This window comes from Toxotes jaculatrix, chromosome 14, assembly GCF_017976425.1.
Source record: "Toxotes jaculatrix isolate fToxJac2 chromosome 14, fToxJac2.pri, whole genome shotgun sequence".
Classification (NCBI taxonomy): Eukaryota; Metazoa; Chordata; class Actinopteri; family Toxotidae; genus Toxotes; species Toxotes jaculatrix.
The window spans coordinates 8,228,580-8,253,296 of record NC_054407.1 but is presented as its reverse complement, the minus strand read 5'-3'; the positions used below and the strand labels follow the sequence as shown (position 1 = coordinate 8,253,296).

The window sequence follows — 24,717 nt, the reverse complement described above, 5'->3', positions numbered from 1 at the left end:
ATGAATGGACATTGTGCAGATATGTATGCATTATCTTAAGCACCCAACCCACTCTTGAATGTGTCTGTTGTCCTCTGTCTCATTAACCCGGTTTCAGTGGTAGATTACCTGTCTGTGGCAGCCACTTGGTTATAATGAGAACTGTGCGTCTGTCAGAGAAAACCTCTCTACGTGCCGTGTCTTTCTGATTTCTGAAGAAGACGCAAAAAAACAAAAAAACAAAACTACAACCTCTGATATGAAAATTGAGCACATCCACTCTGAGATGCCACCAGCATTAGCATGTTTCCTTACACCCCAGTCCCATGCAAAAAGTTCACCTTGAAATCAAAAGCAGTCAAGCTTCACATTGATCAGTTAAACTTTGCTAGAATGGAGCTTGTTTTGCCATCTGAGCAGCGAGGTGAAGGGCGGAAATTTCACACAGACTTCATCCAGTGTCTAATGTGATAGTTTGCGATGAGATTGCCGTTATATATACCAGTGACTGCACGACTGTTTTACAGCAGCTAATTACATATAGCGCAGCGTAAATCTTAATGCATCATGCTCCAGTTATGCTAAAGCCCGATAAGCCATTCTGTTGTCTCTCACACGCAGAAAACCCCTCGTCTTGTGTTTCATTCAATTTGCCCCCCCCCCCAACTGCACTTTCTGTCTATTTCAGTTTCACATGTGCACAGACATACAGTACACACTCACATTTGCACACACACACACACACACATGCACCCGGCTAAGGCATTTTGGACCGAGCGCTGCAGACATCTGTGCCACAATCATTCTGGCTCACTGAGTGGATCCTCAATTACACGCTGGAGTAGCGTTACACCGCCGTATTAAGAATTCAAATTTGGGCCACACTGAGTGAGTTACTTGTGTGCGCTGAAAAATGAATGACTCTTTGGAGAAACATGTGAAGTGCCAGAGCTCATAGTTTTTGTATCAGATTAATGTGTAATCAAGGAGGAACTGGGCCACTGCAGCCAGCTGTGCAGCAGCTTCTCCAGCCAAAGCGGTGGCATTTTTATGCGCTCTCAGTTGCCGGAGGGGGGCGAGAGGAGGGTGAATGTTAGCTACTTGATGCTTCCTGACAAAAATTGCTGAGTTCAGCTCAGTGGTGCTGCATGTCAGTTTGTGCTCTGCGCTTTTAAATTCATTTCTAGGAGCTGACAGGCGTGGGGGAAACTTCACAGTGTTTCCTCTTCCTTGAAAAGTCTTTTATTATACAATGACATAACCCTGGAAAATAGGAAATATCCAAACAGATGGAACTGTTCCTTTTAAACCCACCATATTGTGCCTTCAAGTTGGTCTTTTAAGTATAATTTGCAGTGGATTATAGATATATCTCTGAAAGGGGTTTGATGAAAACGCCCTTCTGTAAACCTCTTTGTAGATATTGAGCTTCAAACCCCCTTGAGCCTTTTCTCTTGGACTTAATAATAAAGCCTCACTTTTTATTGACTTTATGATGGGGGAAGTTTTCCATTGTTAAGATGTTTGTGCGACACATACTGTGTTACCTTTTACTGCTCTGTGTGTGTTTAATCCTTTGGATTTGCATGTGGAGATGTGGATTGTTAAGTGCTATGAGAGGAACAACAGCAACATAGAAAAACACACACACACTGAGACCAGTGAATACATGTATAGTATATTTGCTATGTGGCTCTTATGCATAGTCTTCATTTTCACACCTTTGAACTCATCCAACCAAATGGAGACTAACTTATTAAACATTTACTGAACGTTTGTATAAGTTGGCTCCATTGACACTGTATCAAAGGAGTTGTCGGATTGGCTGCATTTCGTTAAAACGGACGACCAAAAAGTTTAGTATAAACTTTGCAAACAGTAGTTTGCATATCACAGCTCAGCAACCAACATGGCATATCTTCTAAAAACACCGGGCTAACCTGTCTGCGTTTGGACGCTCCTTCAACTTTCGTCTGTAACGCTTGAGGCTTTCGGCGTGAACACATCAGAAGTGGCATATTTCAAAATGTTATGCTGAAAATACTAGGTTTTTATGTATTATGTATTCTGTTTATTTATAATTCATGTAGGCTAACAAAGCTACCAGTTAGAGTGCCTATAGTGCATTGTGACCAGTGTAGTTAATCTAGACATGACATGCGTTTTTTTTTTTTCCCCTTGTGAAATGACTTAAACAATTTTTCAAAAAAGTTGCAGATTTATTTTCTGCTTAGCAGGCAGTTTAGTGTGAATGGTAGTCCATGTCTTAGGCCTTGTGATAACCATCGCCTGCTGTCTGCTGCGATTTAAAAACAAAATACATTAAAAAGTATTTCAAATTGCTGCCAATATATTTGTCTGGCTTTATTCAGCTAATAAAGTCACACTCAGGAGGCTCAGGTACAGCGCTTGATAATAACCAGAGGTGTATGCCACAGTACATTACCTGCTAATGCACTCAAAATAACAATTTCCCATCTTGTACTTTGCAAGCAGCTTGTGAGCTCGCCGCTGCTCCAGATCTATAATTCAGAGAGGAGGACATGGCCACGCTAACACGGTTTAATGAAGCAATGAATCTGAGTATGACTCATGTTATCAAGAGTGTTGTGCTTCTTTAGATCTGAGACAGAGAAGCCGATTTATCTCCTTCACCATCAGAACCCCAATACTGACATACACAGGTGTACGTGTTTGGGAACATGCCTGTAGTACGCAGACATCAAAGTCTTGCCGTGGGAATAGAGGGCCAGGATTGCTCAGAACTAGGTTTCTTGAGACATCATCAGTATATGTGTCTTTTAGTGTTAAAGTGTAACATGTTTCTGAGTGGAACCAGCTATATAGAGAAGTCAGGCTGTCAGAATATGCTGAGCGTACTGATTCACATCTAAGAGCTGTCATGAACTGGCTGTAGGATGAATCACCACTGTATGATATCTATTAGCAACTGGAAGCAGCGAAATAGACATTAATTTATCTGAATGGGTCGCAAATTATTGCTTCCATGTCAGGCTGTGGTGTAATGTTACATTTGTTATGAAGCTGTGGTCCATTACATCAGATCAATTTAACACATTTTTCCACAGCGCTTGTTAAGGTTTTCCTTTATCACAGTATTATATCCCGTGCCCGGTGACGATTGACAAATTGGAGCTTTCGCTGAAAGCCAAACTTAGGGTAAAAGGCTGTCGCCAATAACAAGGTCAAGTGTGGTGATCAAATGAAAATTAAAGCTATTACACAGTCGCATTGATGAGATGAAGACCGTGTCTGGGGTCTCGTAAAAGGTGATGAATTCTAAACAGATCATCCCGCCAAAACGCCACAGTGGAGATGAATACTCATTTTTCACTCTGATGGTAAACAACAGCCAGGCAGTCAGTTTGCCTCGGAGTAATTGGTTTTTATTAAGTTGCCTCCTTCTCAAGCTAAAACCTCATTGCCCATGTCTTGATAAAATCTGAGGTCTCACTAATCAATAGCTGTCATTAGAGGCAGTGAGGTACCGCCGGTTTTTCGTCGCACAGGTTGTTTGCTTTGGATTTGGGAGGAACGGCGTTCCCGCTTCATTAAAGAGTCATCCGTTTAAAGATGCAGGACGGCTCGCCCTCGTCCTGGTGGATTCAGATTCTGCTCAAGTCTGCTTTCCATCTGCCTTTCCTCCTTCATGTGTTTCCATTTGGTATGGACGGCTTTGATTTTGCTTTAGGATAAGAATCTGAAAGGTCATGCAGCAGTTTGTCTCATCATCCCTTCCCCTTTATACAGTATCTTGCTTTATTTTCATGTGTCTCCCTTCTTTTTTTCTGTTCTTGCTCTCTGTGTCACCCTTTCTTTCATTTTGTCTGTCTGGTTCTTGTTGTCTGTCAGGTTCTCTTTGGACCTACATTGGTTTGAATTCATTCAGACAGCATGTTATTTCCTCTTTCAAAGATTCCACCTCCTCGCCTCTTTCATCTCAGACATTTCTAAGAAAAATGTTTCCTGTACTTCTTCTCTGACCAGCCAGTCGGGCTTTTGATTCTTAGACATTACTCAGTTGAAATCCTTCATTGCGGCTCATCATTCCTCCCTCGTCTTTAGTTTCCTCTGTTAGTTCCTTTATTAAACTTGTTTGCTGGCTTGACAGTCGTGTCTGGAAAGAAGTGACTAATTTTTCAGTGAGAAAAAAAAAGCATCACAGGGAATAATTGTCTGTTGTGTGCATGAAGAATTTAGCACTGACGCAAGCGACATCAAAGACTGCCACACATCTTAAATTGATAGTTTTTTTTTTTTTTGCCTTGGTAATACACTTTCTGATCTTCCTTACACATGAAACAGAAACAGAAGAAATGACTTGTTCGTGTATATAAGCCGTGAGGGAAATGACTTGCCGGAGCTGGCAGGTGGAAGAAGTTAACTGTGTGATCACTCCACTTATCTCTCACTGCCCTGCTGTTTTACTAACCTCACCAGAGTAACGGCAGGACGTTTTGTGGCACAATATTTTAGCTGGTATAACTGTCAAGAATGCCGTGTGACATGGCATGAATTACAGTAAGCCTTTGTTCACTGGCCTCATACTGCAATTTGCCCTGAACTACAATTTGTGGACTGTAACATGATTGTAAATAGATGTCAGCACTCAGCTGACAGGGTGCAGTAATACAATGTTCACTGAGTCTGAGGTGTTCCCTGCTGTAGAAGCAGTCTCTGAACACTGCAGTGGCCAGTCCACGTCCTTTGTTTTGGGGTTTTTTTTTTTTTTTTTTTTCCGGTGGGGTCACGGCCCCGCTGCATCAGCCATTCTCAGTACTCGGTGTCCCCAGGCACCAGCTGCCTCTCCAGCCTCTTCTTCCCACATCTCTTCTGTCACCCCTCTCCATGCTGCAGGGTCAATAACACACCCACTTAGCAATGAAGGGCTGAAAAACTTTCATCAATAGTTGGCATCTAATGGGTGTTACCCTTAGGTGGTTACCTCACTTATGTCACCTATGTGCCAGGCCGATACATCAGTTGGTATTATCTTATCACAGTGTTGGCAAATATGTTGGACGATGAATCAAACCCTACTTTTCCACTGCGTTCCTTTGCCCTTTGACGACTGGTTGTCCTGTCACTCCTTGTGGTCGCTCATCTCAGTCAAAGATGACCACAAGGTGTGACAGTGTTCTTCTTTGTTGTGGCCCCACAGTTATGGAAGTAACTCCCCAGTGAAAGCGGGACAGCGGAGTCACTGCCCATCTTGTGCTTTTCACACTGCACAGCGACACCCCAGGCTAGCGCTTCCATTTCATTTGTGTAAAACAAAACAAAACAAAAAGCAACGTAGTGCTCTTAGCTGTTTATTCGGGAGGCATGCGTTTCCAATTTTGATGGCATCTGGCTTTTGTTCCTTTTCAGTTCAAATACATATAATATAGCACTTATATTATAAATTGCTTTGCCTAGCAGTTGAAATGCATATACCGCTTCAGTTCCAGCTGGGGACCTTTATTGCACGCCTTGTTTCCTGTCTGCATCTACACTATGTCACGATGACAAAATGTCAACAGAACAACAAATAAAGAAAAAAGAAATGCCAAAGATATGTTTGAGGTAACTCTAACTCTTACATAGTTTGTCTGTCAGACTGTTTATCAAATTTAAAGGATCTTAAACGTTTATGGCATCTTAAAAAAGTGTGTTTTTGTGTTGAAAATGTAAATCAGGATATACTTTCATTTATAAAGCAAATTAGCATTGTTCTTCTGACATGGGAGAACAGGTTCTTTACCATATCACTTTAAATGACTGCACAGCACTTGAGGGTGGTTGTTTTTATAAATGATTCTGTCACTTAGACCACAGAACATGAATTACACTATAGTAAGTAAGGAAAAAAAACAATTACACATGAATACATGAACACACACTTTAACGTAAAAACCTTTTAGACCCTGGATGAAAGCATCACAAGTCAAAGCTAAAACGCACCCTGCAATTTAAACATGCTCTTTAATTGTCATTCCATTGTCATGGAATGACAATTAAAGATCCTTATGCATATTTGATTTACATTAGATAAAAAGGAATTAAATTTTAGCCTAAGTGCAGCATCCTAATGAATGTATTTCCATTTGAACAGATGTGCTTTGTATAGAAGGGCTTAGCAGACCTTCTGTCTGTCGTGTCCAATTACCCACAATTCAGTTTACATCCAACATTGCAAGTGACAGCATCAGATATTCTGTTCTAACCTCATAAATGGTTCCTATTATGGAGGTTGTTCTCAGTCATCTTGTAACAAATGATCCTCCTTAAGCTTTGTTTGTCAGCTGAAACAAAGCTGTGCCAGTGAGCCCATGTCAAAAACATTGAAATACTTCTGCTGTTGGTAGGTGATATGTGAAAAGATGTCAGGTCTCAGACTTTTGGACCACACTATATCATCCACATAGAGTCAGCTGTAATCTGAACGCTACGTGTTGCAATTTAGAGTGTGTGAAAGCTAGATAGCAAGCAAGAAAGCTAATACTAAAAATATATAAAATATAACTCAAAAATGGATAAATGGCTGAACCAGATTGCTCCAGGAATCCTAAAGGCTAAATGGTTTTAAAAAATTGCTAAAAGCTACTTTAAACGGTACAAGTACAACTATAAATATGATCAAATGCCTAAACACTGACACTTAAATGAAAAATCATTTTTAGATTCAGATCTCATTTGGAACATGACAGGTGGTGTCAATGAGGTGGTGTTTGAGTTCATTTGACTGTGCTGTGATTGTGTGTGTGGCAAAAAAAAAAAAAAGGTTGGGGACCATTGTTCTTTAATATAATATGAAAATGAAAAGTCAGATAGATAAATGATTTGCCGTGTAGCCTGACCCTTTGATTTCGTTCTGGGAGGCTTAAGGCCACACTGTAAGCAAAGATGTATAATTAACTACATGCTTCATATTAAGCGTACTATAATCTGGATCAAACCCACCCTGTGCCAACTACAGCAGATTGGCAGGAAAAGGAGAGGGGAGGGGGGCCTTTTGCTCTACGGCCAACTGTGCATTTGCTGTATTTCATGATCTGACTGCATGTCTCTATAGAGGCAGCCCAGACAGTAAAATCAATTGGCCAGAGTGGTGGAGTTTTGGATGAGTTTAAGCTGCATTGAGGGGGCGACAGAAATCAAGTCCAGTGGTGTCTTAGTTGTTGTCTTTATGGGACCATAAAACCTGTGCAGTAATCTCCCTGTCTCTTTTCTCTCTACCCACAGGCAAACAGACATGCCCTCCAGAGAAATTTGACTGTGGGGGATCCACCAACAAGTGTGTCTCGTTGTCATGGAGATGTGATGGGGAGAAGGACTGCGAGAACGGGGCTGACGAGGAGGACTGCGCTTCCGGTGAGTTCGTGTTCGAGTTCGTGAAAGCCGGGTATCCGTCCTCTTCTGTAATGGAAGTAGAATAGATACAGTACATGAACCAGTGTTTCTGTTGGTTTTGCTTCTATTTTTTCAGCCATATTTGAAGCAGGTATTTTATTTCCAACAGTGTCAGTGACAGATGTGCAGTGGTGAATGACTTAACGAGGCTTGAAATCAGTAGAATGAGGAGAAATCACGTTCCTACTTTTTTGTATTTTGTAGGGCTTCATCCTTTCTGAGCTCACTTATCATCCAGGGGCTTAAGACATTAAAGCGCAGTGGGGAACACTCTGTATAATTAGAGGGATTTGAAGTGAGTTTTGATTTAAGCCAGCTGCACTCAACAACAAGGTCCCCTTTGATCGGGAGTGATTTTTTTTTTTTTTTTTTTTAGGTGGAGAATATCAGATGTTTGCAGTTTTCAGGTGATGTTTAGATTCTTCTGTCACCACATTTTGAACCTTGAGTCTTTAGCCTTTTCACTGCAGGGTCCTTAGAACCATCCTAAATGACATCACCTCCTACACAGCCAATCAGACAACTCAACAGTGCGGCTGCCCTCCCCCCCGCCCCAACCCCTGCAGGGACTATCCTTGCCCTACTTCTGAGGCGCCGTGAAGAATCGGCTCCTTCTTTTCTCCCTCTCCCTTGCCTCTTCACGTCAAGAAAAATTGACTGAGGCAACAGAGCTGTAGGGGGTGTGGTGTTTAGACTTTGAAGATTGTGCAAAATGGCACGTGGCGGCAACGGCACAGAGGGAGAGAAAAAAAGCCATCTCCTTATTATCCTCTATAAATGATGTTCGTTTTTTTTTTTGGGTTGGTTTTTTTTTCAGGCATCTGCTCCCTTTCAGTTGTTTGTGTTGTGTGGGCGGGTGTTGAGATTGTGACTGCTTGCCATCTAAGCAATTCATGTTTATTTGTTAAGAATATACTCAATTTTAGAGTTTTTATTTAGAGAGGAAACCAAATCAATTTGCCATAAAATTAAAACAGAAATCAGAGAAACTGTCTCCTTGAATAGATATTTACCTTCTTCTTCTTGAAAAGCAAACAACACAGGTGCTTTTAATTTGTTGTGCTATAAAGATACTTTTTGCCAGATCAGCCTGCAAGTGGCCTGTCAATGAATCCCTGTCTTAAAGTGGCCCCCACACACTCGTGCCAAAGCGAGTGGTAGTGATTCCATCGACTTTAGATCTAATGCCTTCTTAGCTTAGATGGCTTTTCACTGCGCTGTCCATTGAGACCCAGTCTAGCCTGTGCTAATCCTTTTCTCATTCTAATGTGTGTATTGATACGGCAGCCTTAAGCTTCTCAGTGGTGACACGAGTGCGGGCAGCAGGCTGCCGCCCACCCAGGCAAAGGCCGAAATCCCTTCAGAGGTAAACGCTGCTCAGCGTGGACCAGCAGGAAGAGGCTGACTCCATCACCAGCCCAGTGCTGGATAGCATCACAAATTAGGTCTATTAAGTGCTACTCTGGCCAGTTTATCTGAGGACTGATTGGGCTCAATGCCAGACCGAAAGATGATGTTTAAATCAAGGGCAAGAAGCTTTTTTAATGCTGCCTCACTGCAGATTAGTCTGTAGGTACGGAGCATTGATTCTTCAGTGTTATGTTTGTTTTTCAGCCCATTAACTTAAGGAATGATGTTTGTAGTGGACAGTTTTGCAACAAGCAATTTATGTCTAATACCAAGGGTCATGTCTGTGCAGAAAGCTGATGTTCATAAAGATCTACAAGAAGAGGTGAGCATAACACATTCACTTTGACAGCAGAGTAGTATAGCTGCCATTCCTGGCTATAAACGGAAGAAAAAACCATTGAGTGAACAGTCAAATTATTGTCCTTATTCATAATCCATGTTTTGCAGACTTGTCAAATCAGCATTCTCAATGGTAAACCTATTGTGGTGTCAAAAGTGTGGTAAAATGACACATAACCTGTGTGAATGCAAGCCTAAAAGAAGTTATAGTTCGGAACAGAACTCATCACTTGCTATAATTGCCTTATTCAAAAACACTGAGCTCTGTATTGCTCTTTAGTGCTGCAGACTGAAGGCTTTAGATCTTTCACATTTACAGTCAGGACACGAGGCGAGGGAGGAGTGATGGAAATTACCAATTGGTTTGAGTACGTCTCACTGTGTCTGTTCGTTGCGGGCTAGCTGTTGGCACAAGGGCAGCTGGAGAATTGACTTCAAAGCAGCATTAACTCTGCTGTATGTTTGGGTTTAGAGGGAGAAGATGAATGGATGAAGATGTGTAAAATTATGCGGCAGCAGTCGTACAAGGTTACAGTCCTACAAGCTTTTTAAAGAACAGTATGTGTTTACTATCGCATTTCGCTCCTGCCAGCAAAGGCTCAGCAGCAAACCCCAGCCTGTGCAGCTGGAAATGTAGTTCCAAGTGACAGTGTCTAGGCGCAGTTAATTCAAAATGATGAAGCATAAATTAAAAGTCTGCTAACACAGCGGCACCACCGAGAATTGAATGTTGAAGGGGGGAATCCCCGAGTGTAAACAAGAAATAAAAAATTCTACTACAGTGTCTGTCCCTGTCCAGTAAAACCTTCACAGCAGAACCAGCGTTTTTTGAGATAAAACAGTGGCATCTTCACCTTTTCTCTTTATGAAGACTTCCATGCAAGGGTGGGTACACGATCCCTGACACGCCATGTTTAGACAGCCTGTGAAAAGCCCCTTTCAGATGAGGCCAGATGAGGTTCCTGATTTTAGTACGTTCCTGAAACGGTCAACACAACACAAGTGATTGGCCAGATGTGTATGGGAGTAAAAATGGCCAGAGTCATAAGGATTCAGCGAACTTTCCCCCTCGTTTTCCTGTTAGATAGTTGTGCTGAACACCTATAACACCTCACTGCCTCTGCGTGGTGTCACATTGTGCTGTTCAAAGAATGTGAACAAAACGCTTCCACCTCCACGTTTTTGAATGAACATCTCATAGCGCATGTAGCCAGCTAGCTTCATATATGACCTATTATTTGCAAACCAAGAGTTGTAGACATGAATTCACACGGACTGACTGATAAATAATTTACTGGACAGTTTTGGTGACCTGGTGTCCTGCAGCTCCGTGTGGACCCACCGGGGGGAAGTCGGGACAAAGTTTATTCCAGTGACTGCCACATCAAGTTAAGCTCCCCCTCACTGAACCTTGTGGCTTTATTTATTCTCTCCGGTCGTCAAAAAAGCAATGGATATACCATCTATATTACCATTTATTGTTCATTTATCATGCATACATTTATTTAGTTTAGCCTTTGGACTCACACATGCCACAAATCCACTATCACACTACTGTTTAGTTGGTCCTCTTCCACCAACTTGTTAGTTCCACACCAGAGTTTAAATATCTGTGTTCACACCAGCCTAAACAAACCAAAAGAATTAAAATGACTGGATTTAGTTTAACTGTAAGTTGTGAAAGCATCACAGTGAGTCTTGTTTTAGCTGCCTCTCGCACTCATGCTTTTGCGAGCATGCTCATGCTTAGTCGTGCTCAACACACTTTACACTTCCACTTGCATTTACCCGAGCGTGAGCAGAGAAGGTTGCACTCCCAAAACTGACTGAGCGCGAGCGTTAGCCTCGGCGCGCTCTGCTGTTAGTAGAAATTTACAGAGTGCATAGCCCGCCTGCAAACTTGAAAAAGTAAATCTTGCAGAGGCATCCCGCTAATTGAGTCATCCATGTTGAATTATGCATTAAGTGGAATCTAGCCCTTACCAGAGGAAGCTTTCCTTGATCAACATTACATTAAGCAGCAGCTCGAGAGAGAGAGAAAGTTGAACCGTGTCCTCAACCCTCAGCGATGTGGAGATTAATGCGCACTCACTTGCCGGGCATCTCTCGTGAGCACGGCTGTCTGCTGGGATGTGCTGCGGGGGCACAGGAGTCTGGATTTGTGTGTTTTCATGTATGTTTGCATTTGCACTCAGCGTCAGGTGGAGTTGACTGCCTGGTGTGTGCATATGATATTCCAGTGTGGTTTTAGTTTTGCTTGTTTTCTTTATTCATATTTAACGATACTTGGATTGTATGAGGCAAACAGTTACTTCTTTGTTACTCCTCACAGTTATTTCCCTGTTTCTGTGGTGAAACTGAACTGGCAGATACTGTGGATCCCCAGCGATGAAGCTTTCACGTAGGACCATTTTACAGGACTGCAGTGCTTCCACTGACAAAATGTGTTTAATAGAACTCTGGGCAGGTTTTCAATTTAGCTAAAGGGTGTGCATTTTGTCTCAGTGCTCATCCTGTGTCTCCTTTGCCATTTCCCACTGGCCCTTGATTATCTTACCTCCTCAGTCAGTAATGATATCAGAGAGGAGGTTAAACACTCCCTTCACTTTGACTCCCATCATGTCCTCCATCATCTTCTCTTGGTTGTTACTGGAGTACTTGTCTCTACTCTATTACACCTGTGTTTGCTCTTTAAATGTATGTTTGGTATGACCCTGGTGAGACCGTGTGACCTGTCTGAAGTGGCCAGCAGCGTGTGTGTGTGTGGTTGTGTGTGTGTGTGTGTGTGTGTGTGTGTGTCTACCTTACTGGGTTTGTCTGTTGTGGATGTTGTGTATGTGCGTATGTTCCATTGACCTTGCTGCAGTGGCTGTAGCTGCAGCAGACCTCAGCTTTCTGCACAGAGCGGACAGGTCTGGACTGTCCCTTCTGTTTAAATCTGTGAATACCTAAGAGAAAGCTGAGAGGACGTTAAGCTGCACAGGCAGTGACTGATATGCTTGGAGGTTTGTGAATTTGTGAATAAATGGCTGTATTTTGCAGGCTTGCACACAATCTGCATGTCTTTCTTTTCATCTCATTTCTCCTTTTGAGCAAAAAAACTATTTCCTTATATTTCACACTTTTCCTTCCTGCATCCTGACTCATCACACACACACATACACACAGCATACTGTCATCAGCTGAAATGCTAATCTGAGTAGAACAACCAGTCATCTCTTGCCGCTACATCTGAGCCACTGGTTGCTGTTGGCAACAATCTCTCATCATCAAAGCTGCCAGAAAAAGTTAAACCGGGTTACGGTGCCTTCTTCTGACTACCATGGGCGGAAGTCAAAGAAAAGGTCCTCATACCCAAGAAATTAAAAAGTAAGGGGCAGTATATGACTGTGTGCCACCAGTGTAAACCACCTGGTGAGGTTCAGCATATAGATGGTATATTTTATGTTTAATTATATATGATTCATCATAGTTAGCAAACAAAAGTTGTGTTTGCCTTGATAACAAAAAGATCCAGAGTAGCCATCTCGTTTGTAGAAATTTTCTAAGTTGATTGAACTCTTTTTGGTACTAAATAGTCAAAGCGCGCTTAGAAATAAAACTGAGGACCAGAAAAGTGGTGAGTCTATCAACAGTTGCAGAAAGTTGCATTGGTTGGCTATATTAGAGTAAATGAAGAAGTAAACAGCACAGTCAGAAGTCATAGCTACAACAGTAATGAGATGTCTGCTGTGCCCCATTCCTTTTTGTATTATCACTTTCGTGTGTGCCCCCTGTGCAATGTGTTACATTATTCCAAAAGTAAATTGAGTCAGAATAATGTTTTGTTTTCATTCAGAAATATGTCTCTAGTTGGCTGTTACAAGAACAAGAGTAAAACTCCACAGCCTCGCCAGCGGCTCTGTGAGGCCCTTTCTTGGGCACAGCGGTGCTTTGAGCTAAATGATAACTAGTCAACATGCTAACATGCTCCATCACAGTCTGGTTGTTTTGGGCCACTCAAGCAGGTTTTCTTCAAGGACCTCTTTGTATTGGGCTACATTTAATCCTTCACCACTCTCCCTGTCCCTGCCACTGAGACGCCCCCCTCCCAAGTAGCATGATGCTGCCACCACTATACTGCGTTACCACCATAGGAACGGTATCAGCCAGGCTAGCCACTCTACCATAAAGGCCTGATTGATGGAGTAGAGCTGAGGTGCAGTGCAGCAGATTCTCCCATCTCTCCCCACATGACTTCTGAAGCTCTGTGCAAAACATGAAGGGGTCTGAATACTTTGTGAAGCCACAGTGCAGATCCATTTTTTTAGTATGTTATTTTCCTGGTTTTGTTCAAGCAGCCATAACAAATTATGTCAATAAAAGCATAATAGGTCTGACAAAACAACCCACTGAGTGAAATGCTGTGTCCCACTGCGGTTTATTTATCATTTAAAACCCACTGACTTGTACAACATCATGCGCAGGACGGTCCGTGGGCTCAGAGTTGCTCAAAATGTCTTGAAATTCATTTCCACAGTGCCCCCACTGGAAAACAAATTCTCTTTCAAGTGTAACCAGGCCACTCATGTACATTACTAATGGTTCTTCCCCTTGTGTAATAATGTACATGTCTATTGAATCTCCTTAATTATTTAGTGCCAAATTAGCATGGAGTGAGGGTAGGGGCATAACAGGGACAGTAGTTATAACACACATCAGAATCAGATGGAGCTTGTTTAATATTAATGAATATAAACCCTTTCACTGAACTGAATCCACAGCACTTGTTTTTCGTTTCACTTGCTTTCACCGTGCTCCTTTGGCAATCACGATGGTAGAAGTGAATTAATTAAACACTGATGTTAGAAAAAGAAAAAAAAAACAGATAGTGACATCAACATATGGTATAATTACATAGGATAGTAATTAGCACGCTATGTTCACCCAGTTTAGCTCAGTGTATGGGAATGATCGTGATTTTCCGCCCTACTATGATAATTATTTTCTCTTTTTTTCTTTCAACAAGCTGTTTTTATCCCGTTTGCTTTTCGTGGTTTAAACAGCCTGATGGGGACGACCACTCACCTTGTCATCACTTTTAACTGATGCTTAAATGGCGGCGCTTTGAATTTCTATTCAGAGAAGCTCAAACTGGTTTGTTCTGTAGTATTTAAATACATATCCCTGTTTTGGTCTATGTATCAGTATCTGTTAATAGTATGTGCGTATGGGATCAAACCAACACTTGAATATTTAGGAGATGTGAACTTTCTGCTGCAGGTCTCTGACAATGTGCTATGGCTTTATAATGTGCGGATTCTGTGTTTTGAAAAAATAAAATAAAATAAAATAAACTGGAATCCCTTCCTTAACAGCCCTGACAGCCAAAGGCAGCAGCGTTGAAGCTGAACTCCCTGTGGTCTGTGTAAATACCAGATTGTGCTTCTCCCTATGCTGGCCTCGGAGTTGCTGTGGGCTCACAGTGGGAATCCTGACTCTCCTCACAGCCTGAGTGCTCTTGGCCAGACACGACTAGAGACAGAGAAAGCTGGAAAAGGTAGGGAGCGAGAGAGCGAGAGAGGGAGAGAAAAGGATTTATAGAAGCCTCGAGGTCGGCTTTGTGGAGAGGAGGAGAGGCAAAGAACAAACTTTCCCCCCATGCTTAGAAACATTTTCAATCATGTGGGAAGGAACGAGGCCAGTGCAAGTTACTGCTCTCCGCCTCTGTAAGGCAGAATAGCATTTATCGTCAACCGTAACCTATAGTATGTTGGCATTTGTGCTAATGATCCATCCCAGAGGGAAGAGAAAGACCAGCTGATGGCAGAGAGAGGAACCCTCTCACCATCTTCATGTGATGATAACCATCGTCATCCCCTCTCCTCCCTCTTCATCTCTCTCTCTCTGTCTCTTCCTCGGTGGCCAACATTGACTTTCAGTCTGCCTCAAATGCAATGATGGTTGAGTAACTTCTCATTTTAAAGTACAGGCCTTTAATCATGTTCACCAGATCCCGCTTTTCAGCAATTAGGTCATCGAAGGTAACTTCAACTTACAAAAATGTAAATTTGCAGTAAATGCTACAGCTTCCCTGCCTCCTCAAACTTTAAGGTTTTTGTTCTGTCTGTTGGTTCCCCAGATGCCAAGGCCTGCCCCGACGGTGAGTTCATGTGTGCCAACCGCAAGTGCTTGGCCACCGTCTACGTATGCGACGGGGACGACGACTGCGGGGACGGCAGCGATGAGCTCAAGTGCACCTCCCCTCTCACCTGCGGGCCCAACCATCTCCGCTGTAACACCTCGGAGTGCGTGCCGCTCATGTGGAGCTGTGACGGAGACCCCGACTGCTCCGACAGTTCGGATGAGGGGCCAGAGCGCTGCGGCGGGGACGGGGTCCCGTACCTGCCTAACCGCAGGGCAAACTGCACCGCTGGAGAGTTTCGATGTGCCAACGGGGAGTGCGTGCGACTGACCTGGAAATGTGATGGAGATCCAGACTGCAAGGACAAGTCTGACGAGTCTGACTGTCGTGAGTTTCTCTTTCTGCCTCTCTTCTTTCCTCATATACTGTTCTCACCCGTGCAGCTTTCTCCTCCCCTCTTTTTTTAGCTGGAAAGAACTCCTACATTATACATGTTCACTGTTGTACAACTCTATTTATTCAGAAGGCTGTGTTCTCAGCTTACACTGACACAAGGAAATGCTGCTGTGTCTGAAAGGCTTATACACATATGGAATATGTAACTGGGTTGAGGGATAGTTTCATTACGATATAAAATTTGACATTTGTAACCATGGTTACATGAGGAGGCTATAACTGTGTCCCAATTTCATACTGCACACTAATTCTAAGCAGGTCAGTATATATACAAAAAATGCTTGTATTTTGAATGTGCTGTTGATGTTCAGTATCACACAGCAACGCAGTTCTCAAAGAAAATGAAGGAGCTGTTTATAGTTTCAAAGCATTAAATCAAACCGCAGGTGGCGGTGAAACAGCATGACGAAGATCCTGGAAAACAACAGAAGAAAAAACATTTTGTTTGCTCTTTCTGTTTGCACATATATTATTAGTATTAACCAAAAAGAGAAACTACAGCGTACTGCTGCAATTAGCATGTGGAACATTCTGTTTACAATTAATAAACTCCAGCTGGAGGTTCCTCGTAGAACCGTGGTTACATACACCACCTTCTGTTCTTGTTTTCAAGGGGTGGTTTTGTTCCAGTTTCAGTGGGTTTTCATCTCATTTACTGTAAATCTAACAGGTCATGTTGGGTGGATGACTGCAGACCAGTCAAATTCCCACACATTCAGAAGTAGCTACACTGGAGGTCAGTTTTATTTTGCATTATCTTTGCGTGGGAAGTGTGCGCATCGGTAAGAGATCTGTTTTCCTTTCGGGCTGTAGAGTGGGAAAAAAAAAATCTCGACAAACAATATTTCCTTCCTCTTCTGAGGTGTTACTTTGTCATTTAGCACATTTCCACTCTGCTGGGAGTTGGGGTCGGTCTTTTTTCTTTTTCTAAATGTGTTGGGTAAAGAATGTGTTTCTGTTGATAAACACATTGTGAAGATGAGGCTTTGTGATAAAACAGGTTTTCCTATTAGCTGGTCATGGATGGTAGAGCCCCCCAAGCTCTTGTCTCGCTAAGCCAGAGTGTGAAGCCCAGATAGTCCCACTATTCATTATCAAGATGTGCGGTGCACACATCAAACCCACCGCTCACACTCTGTGGTGTCATATAAACAGCCCTTACAAGAGATTGATGTTTTGTTAACCAACTGGATCCCTGCATTAAGTTACTAGGTTACTATAGAAGCCATGTGTACGCTACCTTCACCACCTTTTCTATATTCTCATACCTTCATGTCTATGTGACGATCACGCTATAAAAATTCAATTCTCAACCAACTCTTCAGCCAAAAGCAAATGCTATTGCTGCGTTTCATCAGTATATTTCAGAATTTGCTGCTTGTCCAGGTAACCTGAATGTGCACATGTCTGTATGCAGCAGTAGGTTATTGGCCAGTCAGATCTCTAGATTGATCTCCCAGATAGAGAGAAACACTATATAGAGAAGATGACGTTGTGTATATGTATGTGCTTACATGTGTGCACGTGTGTGTCGAGGCTACAGCGTCTCCGTTACGTTCCCTGTGTCCTGCTCATCTTGTGATAACACTAAATCATATCCCCCTCAGGCACATATATTGCCTTCTAGTGTGGTTTAGAGAGGAGTTATATGAGCATACTGTGCCCTGTTGATGAAAAGCTTTTCTGCGCTTCAGATATTAATGAAATTTGGTGTGGCTGCATTACTATATTGAAAGTCATTTATCATACGCCCCCAGGTTAACAGTCTCTGTCCTCGGCTGCATCTGACACAGGCTGTGAATGGATTTCTTGCCTTTACTAAACAGGTGAAAGTGAAGTGACTTGATAAAAACCGAACGCAACAAAAGGTCTTGACTTGGTTTTGACCACGGGATGCTGTGTTCCCCTTGTAGGGATTAAAGGGGATTTAAATGTTGTGTGTGTGTGTGTGTTTGTCTCTTACAGCCCTGTTGACGTGTCGTCCCGATGAGTTCCAGTGTGGTGACGGTTCCTGCATCCATGGCACCAAGCAGTGTAACAAGGTCCACGACTGTCCTGACCACAGCGACGAATCTGGCTGCGTCAACGGTGGGTACGGCTGTCATGGCCGTCTGCGTGTCTGGCTGCTCCGATCTGTCTGATCCTCTCTGCCTGTTCACCCGTCTCCTTCTTTTATGGATGCGTCTGTTTCAATCTTCTACCCTGTTTCATTCTTTTGTCTGTGTGTTTATATTTGATCCGGTGTGTCTCTGCCTTTTGTACATGTCTACCTGTGTAACTCTGCTGATATTATTTTGTCCTGTAAGAGCCAGCGATGATTTTCTCTGACAGGGCCTGTGTCATCTGTATAATATGGCTGACCAAAAAAAGTCTCCCAGCTCTATTTGTTGGGGCTGTAAAGGGAATTTGAGAAGACATGAGTAACATGGCTTATATTACATAACACATCCCTCTGTTTGCTTTCTCGTTTGCTCTATATTTTGTCCTATTATTCTAACTTTATGGCCACTTGGGGGCAATGGAAACAAGCCGTGAAAACAACACTGATATATTATCACTTTTTAAGTGGCCTATTTGCGCATCCAGCAGGTGCATTCAACATTAGCATTCATTCAGTCTCATTTCCAGCCATGTGATGATGATGATTTTAGTCCAGAATTCCCTCTTCTTTTAGCTCTGTCTTTACAAACACCTGAGGGAAATACCTGGTTCTTTAGCTGCTCAGCCACAACAGCTAGCCGCGAGCTTTGTCTTCTTGTTGTTCGATGCTGGGGAGTTAGCGTAGAGTAGATTTTTAGCCAAGAACAGCTGCCGGATGTGACCAAAAGTAAAGAAAACAGCCATGTGATGCAATATTAGTATAAAAACATTGATTTTTTTTTTGCCTGTTTTAAACAAGAGAGTTTGTGTTTCCAAGGTATGTCTGTCCTGCTATAAGAGCTGTTTGATCTTTGTAATCTTTGGCCATATTTAAAAGGAATTTATAAAAACAACATGGTTAATATTGCATGATACAGCACCTTGTATGCTTGTATATTTATATCTGCTTTGTTGTCTGTGCTCAATTTAAGTTTTTGGGGTCTTTGAGTCTACATCTAACTAATCGATGAATAGGAAAAAATAACCCTTCAGCTTCCTTTAAAGCAAACTACGTGGGATTTTCTGCACACATATTGTTCTTGAATCATTTGTTATGATGCCCATTGATGTTATGTTGTGTGGATCCAGCCCAGTGCTTTTTGTAAGCCACTTTTTATTCCTTCTCCCTCTCCTGACTGTGATGCATAATTTACCAGCGTAGTTCCAAATTATTTTGCAGGAAATTAAGCCCTAACACTGTGAAACTGGACCAAATTAAATTTCAGTTTTTATTGCACTAAGCTTTTTTTTATGTGGGATGATATGAATATCTGAGTGGGAAGTTTTTTTTTTTTTTTTTTTTTTCTGTCACTTGTTTCATTTGAGGCTTCAGTAATTCGGCGAAAACCACTGGAGATATTCAATTTCACTTCACACGCTTTTTGATGCATGACGTTCTGAATGCTTTTGCAGTAGCTTATGCAAATAAATGCTCATGAAGTTTGATGATGTAGATGCTGATATGTTGCCTGCTTCTTATTTATTTATTTATGTTTTTTTTTTTGGGACACAGCCACCAAATGTGAGGGACCGCTGAAGTTCCTGTGTAAGAACGGAGAGTGTATTGATAGCTCTAAGGTGTGCGACTCTGTCAAGGACTGCAAGGACCGATCAGATGAGCCCAAGAAAGAGTGCGGTAAGAGGACATGTATTTTTTTTTTTGTGCACACACTTACTTGCTTGTAATCTTCTGTCAGCTGTTACCGAAAGCTCTTTCACCCTTGGCTTAAATAAAGTTTATTGCTTTTCGTCTGCTCTGCCTGTTTCCCAGTAGTATGAGATGCTCAGCTGTGAAATGACAGAATCAGCTGTCACGTGTGCGTCAGCAGAGCTTTTGTTTTAAACCTCGTGCAGTGAGAGAGCATATACATATGCTCTTTTGCAAATGGGATTCCAGCAGTTAATGTAGCGACGTAATCGTGTTTGCCATAACAAAACACGTCTACCTCCCTCCTATTACCTTGCATTTCAAAGGCTTTGGAGGCTCACTCAAATTAGCAGCAGCTTCTGTTGATGGGAACAAGAGCCTGCATGTACTAATTACCATCAAACGGTAGAAAAAGGCTTCTCCTGCTCCGCGATAATCTCTCTGTTCTCCATCTCTCCTCCTGTCTCCACATATCTTCGTCTCTTAACCTATTTATTGACCATGAATAAATGAAAGTGATGTCTCAGTTAAAGAAACACAACATGGAGTGTGAGTATTAATTTCCCTCCGTGTTGAAGATGTGTCTCAGAAAGTTTCTGGCGTCAGAGATAGCGAGAAGCAGACGCGTACTCATAAAATGACATTTCCTCCGAGGAACATGAAGTTGAGAGGGGAGAAGTGACAGCTGGCAGAGTAGACTGACCTCTGCCAGGGACGGAAATTACAGGACCGAAAAAGGTATTCCAGAGAGTAGCTCTCCTCCTTCTCTCCCTCGTCTTCCTCCTCCACTCTTCCTCTCTCTCTCTCTCTCTCTCTCTCCTTCAACTCAGGTCTTGTTCTCAGCTCATTAAAAGCGTGTCCACACACACCTAGCTCATCGCTCTGCTCGCTCAACCGTTTACTGACAAGATGTTCCCCAACTGCAACACACACACACACAAACACAAAAAAAACCCACACATAGAGAAATGCACTGAAACACACGTAAACATAGATGTACAGTGTGATTGTATTTGCTGCATCAACCTCATCAGGGAAAATAAAGACAATCCATTAGTCTCTGCGCTCAAGCAAAATGTTTTTTTCTGTTTCCCATCTCATTAGAAATAATGGCATATTACCACGGCACTGATTCGCCACACCATTCACTGCACCATCGCTCTCTGTTTTCATACAGAGAAACAGCTGAAAATAGGTAGTACATAATGGGTTGTCATGATGAGCGAGAAAGAGAGACGAAGGTGGGGTAGAGAGAGGAGAGACATCGCGTTTGTTTGCCCATGGGAGAGGAGAAGTGACCTCTAAATCATGGCTGTCCTTGTAGAAGAAGTCTGGAAAAAGCAGTTCATGTTTTCACGCAGGGCTTCTTCTGGGGTGTCATGATTGTCCACACCGCTCTTCTCAGGAAAGAAAAAAAAAAAATAGGAATGAGTGAGTCCTCAAATACAGCTTTTCCTCTGTCTGCAGTTAATTCTGAGCTGACAGAGAGAAAGTAGAGGGAGCTTCTGTGAGTGGCAGATTGCTGTCACCCATCCAGCAGAATTAGAGATGAGAATTTAGTGCCGACGGTTAACAGCGCTCGGAGTCGGCTGGCACCTCCACAAAGGAAAGATGAGAATTTTCCCACAAAATCAACCTTCAGTCTTTCTGTGTCGTTATTATTGCTACAATAAATAAAGAATATTGTTATGTAAAAAATATTTTACGTTGTCTTTCCTCAATGCTCCGTGGGTGAGGTGGACTGGTCATCATCATCAAAGTAAAGTGAAGCTAGCAGAACTGCACACATACAGTTTGTAAAATAAAACAGCTGTATGAAAATATTTTTATTTTTATCTACTAAAAAAGTGTGAGCCGCTACCCTTTCAAAATAAAAGTCTTTGCAAGCTCCACAAAGGATTTTTTTTTAAAGAATTTATAATGGCCTGTTCATTATTTAACACTATAACACAAACACACACTATTACACAAACTCAGACAAACGTCCGCAAAAGCACAGCATTACAGATTTACGAGGTGTGAAAATGTGAAAACTGAAGTGATGATATGCAAAAGGTTTTGTTTGTGGTTTATATATTTAATGCAGTGACGCTGCTCTTTGCTTTTGGCCGACTGTGCTCGCTCTCTAACTCACACGCACACAGTAACCTTGGTCTCAGTGACTGACGGTGTAAAGCTCACTGGCTATTGACAATAATGTGTTTCACTAGATTGGGTAGGATACCACTGACAGAAATAAGCACTGTTGTATCGAGGAGTGATAGGATTTCTCTCGCAGTTTAATCCATTTTTCTCTTTATCGCCCCTTTCCAGTTTGTTCATCATGTGGCCATGCTTAATTGTTGTGTGTGAAAAGCGAAGCCTGTATGCTGCTGAATGAAAAGCTGGAGAGAATGTGTTTTTTTCCGCTGATCTTAGTTTTCACTCATTTGGCTTTACCTTCGTTGATTCATTCAGACAACAGGCTTTTTTTACTCTATTTTTTTTTTCCAGAAAAGTGTATCAAAGAGCTTTATAAATAATAAAATATACACACTCCTGAGAATGGCTTTCATTGCAACAGTGAAATGAAACAAAAAATACTGTATGTACCAGTTTGTGATGATATTATATCCTAAGCTATACCGGACACGTGTGTGGAGGAGATTGAAAAAGTGACCCTAAAATTTCAGCCCGTGACTTCTGAGCTATCGTGTGTTTCATAAACCCATTGTGTGTAGCACAATCAAATATAAATGCTTCTGCTTTCTTTATTGTGTGCAAACGTTGTGTGAGCTGCTTTGACCTAGTTTTAAATGAGAGTGGATGTGCTCTTACATCTTGTGTTGCCTTTCTTTTTTTTTAGCTTCTGTCATTTTCATGATGCTTTTGCCTCGATTCAGTGTGTCTGTTAAATTTAAATATCCTCACTCATCCTCACTCCTGTGATATATCCTTATGGGACATCGCAGAATCCCAGTTCACAGCATTAATCCCCTCTTACACACACATATTTCATACCCCTGCAGATGGACCTGATTCTCAGTTTAAGAGCTTACTGCGCGTGTGATGTAGGTGTCTCTTTGATTCCTTCTCCACTTTTGAGAGCATCTGATAAGGATTCAAAAAGGATGGAAAAGAGCTGAGCACAAGAGCTGAGATAAAATGAAGATTATGAGTATGATATCCAATTTCCCAACCTGTGTGCCACACATATTTAAACACCTTTTTCAAAGATCACAAGGCGTACCCACTGTTCCTCCCCTCACATTTTACAGTAAATGAAGCTGGGGGCCTTTTCTAAAGCAGATATTGACCTTTAGACGACCTACTGGACGACCATAATGTCCCCACCTCTTCTGTGATTGGCTGCATTTGACCGCTGGCTCCTTTCCTTTGTTTCCCAGGGCTGAACGAGTGTATGATCAACAATGGCGGCTGCTCTCATGTCTGCATGGACCAACCAATCGGCTTTGAGTGCCAGTGCCCCACCGGCTACCAGCTGCTGGACAAAAAGACTTGCGGAGGTAAAAAAAACAAAACAAAAACATACATTTCAGATAGATGGATAGATAATGAAGAGAGCTGCAGACTGGCTGCTGACCAAGCTAGTAGGAGTCTGTGTGTGTGTCTTTGTTTAATGTACCCAGCCTGTCATTCCCACAGGGAACCTAGCACAGTCACACTGCTCTCTCTCACACTCAAACACACACACACTCACACACACATATACACTATGTCCTTCACACCCTTCCCCATCCTTTTAACACTAACATTTCCTCATCACACCCAAGGAACAAGCCTGAGATCTGCTGGAAGGAAACAGATCAGTGAAGTGGACAGGGACACACCCTGTCTCCCGGTCGACTTCCTTCTTCTTGATGACAACATATCTGTGTGTGTTTCTGCAGCACTTACAGCCACAGATGTGTGATTTTGCTCGCCCATTATAGCTGTTACTTTTACGAAAAAGCAGTAAAATATTCATGTTATGTTCAGAGTTCACTTGCCGAGAATCTGTTGCAGCTCAGGAGGGTGAATTAGTCACTCCCTGTCACTGTCTGTCTCTGATTGCCTCTGTCTCTCTCTGTCAGCTGATTGATAAGCTCTCTTCCCACTTCTTTCTGCAGACATTGATGAGTGTGAGAACCCTGACGCGTGCAGCCAGATCTGCATCAACTACAAGGGGGATTTTAAATGCGAATGCTATGAAGGTTATGAGATGGACCCCGTGACTAAGACCTGCAAAGCAGAGGGTGAGTTAAAATGATCAATGATCAACAGTGCAATCACATCCAGGGTGGCTGAGATAGTACAGCTGAAGTAAGGGGCTCTTATTTTGAAGCTGAAAGCGAGAATACTGCAAGAATAAAAGTCTGTGTTTAGTCAAACTCTACTGAAAGTCTGAGCTTTGTGGATGATTTCATGAGTGCACAAATACTGTGTTTTGTCTATTTTATTTTTAAGAAGTTTACAAGTCAATCTAACCCAAAAAGTTGCTGGAAAAACAAGCTTGGTTTGTTTAGAAAAATTCGCCTACGCTGAAAGTTTAAAAAGCTGTGTTGCGCTGTTGATAACAAGACAGTCTCTCAGATATTGCGCTGCCTCATAGTGCAGCTCCTCTCTCTCTCTCTCTCTCTCTCTCTCTCTCTCTCTCTCTCTCTCTCTCTCTCTCGCAGCTTTTCTGCCTCAGTGTCAAACCCTCCTCATCTCATAATCACAAACATCTTTCTGTTGTTAGGTTCTTATCATTGCTCTGCACTCTCTTCTGTACTTCACATAATTGCTGAATCACAAAAAAAAAAAAAAAAACAGGAAGAAAAAAAAAAAACGTAAGCATCACCAAGGCAACCACTCACTTTCTCTCAGGCCAAACGTGTCCTCTACTGTCCCATCCCATTAGACAGTTTCATGAGTGACAGACTGATGTGTTTAGCCATGCTGAACACTTATAATTAGGTATATCAACTCTTCAGGGGTACCTGGCTGAGACACGGCGGACTCTAATTACATCACTTTAATCTTGTCTCCCGTTAGGCTTGTTGACAACAGTTGTCAGACTAGTGGAGAACAAAGTGAACTGCTAAGAGGCCAATTCATTTTTCCTTGACCTCCATCTATGGCCAAAAGCTATTAGCAAGAGGATTACAGAGAGAGGCCAGTTTATATGTTTACACTTCATTTCCCCCAAAATGTTCATTATTTAATTGGCAGGAAACAGTGAGTCAAA

At 42.2% G+C, this 24,717-nt stretch overlaps 1 protein-coding gene across 1 annotated transcript in view; it reads left to right on the top strand.

Annotated features, from left to right (window-relative positions):
- The window catches only part of LOC121192928 (low-density lipoprotein receptor-related protein 8-like), a 69,661-nt gene that overhangs the window by 30,448 nt on the left and 14,496 nt on the right, over window positions 1–24,717 (top strand). The window contains exons 4-9 of the mRNA XM_041054947.1: window positions 7,225–7,353; window positions 15,263–15,652; window positions 17,687–17,809; window positions 19,374–19,496; window positions 22,895–23,014; window positions 23,618–23,743. Coding sequence (XP_040910881.1) covers window positions 7,225–7,353; window positions 15,263–15,652; window positions 17,687–17,809; window positions 19,374–19,496; window positions 22,895–23,014; window positions 23,618–23,743 — 1,011 coding nt within the window. The remainder of the gene's footprint in view (window positions 1–7,224; window positions 7,354–15,262; window positions 15,653–17,686; window positions 17,810–19,373; window positions 19,497–22,894; window positions 23,015–23,617; window positions 23,744–24,717) is intronic.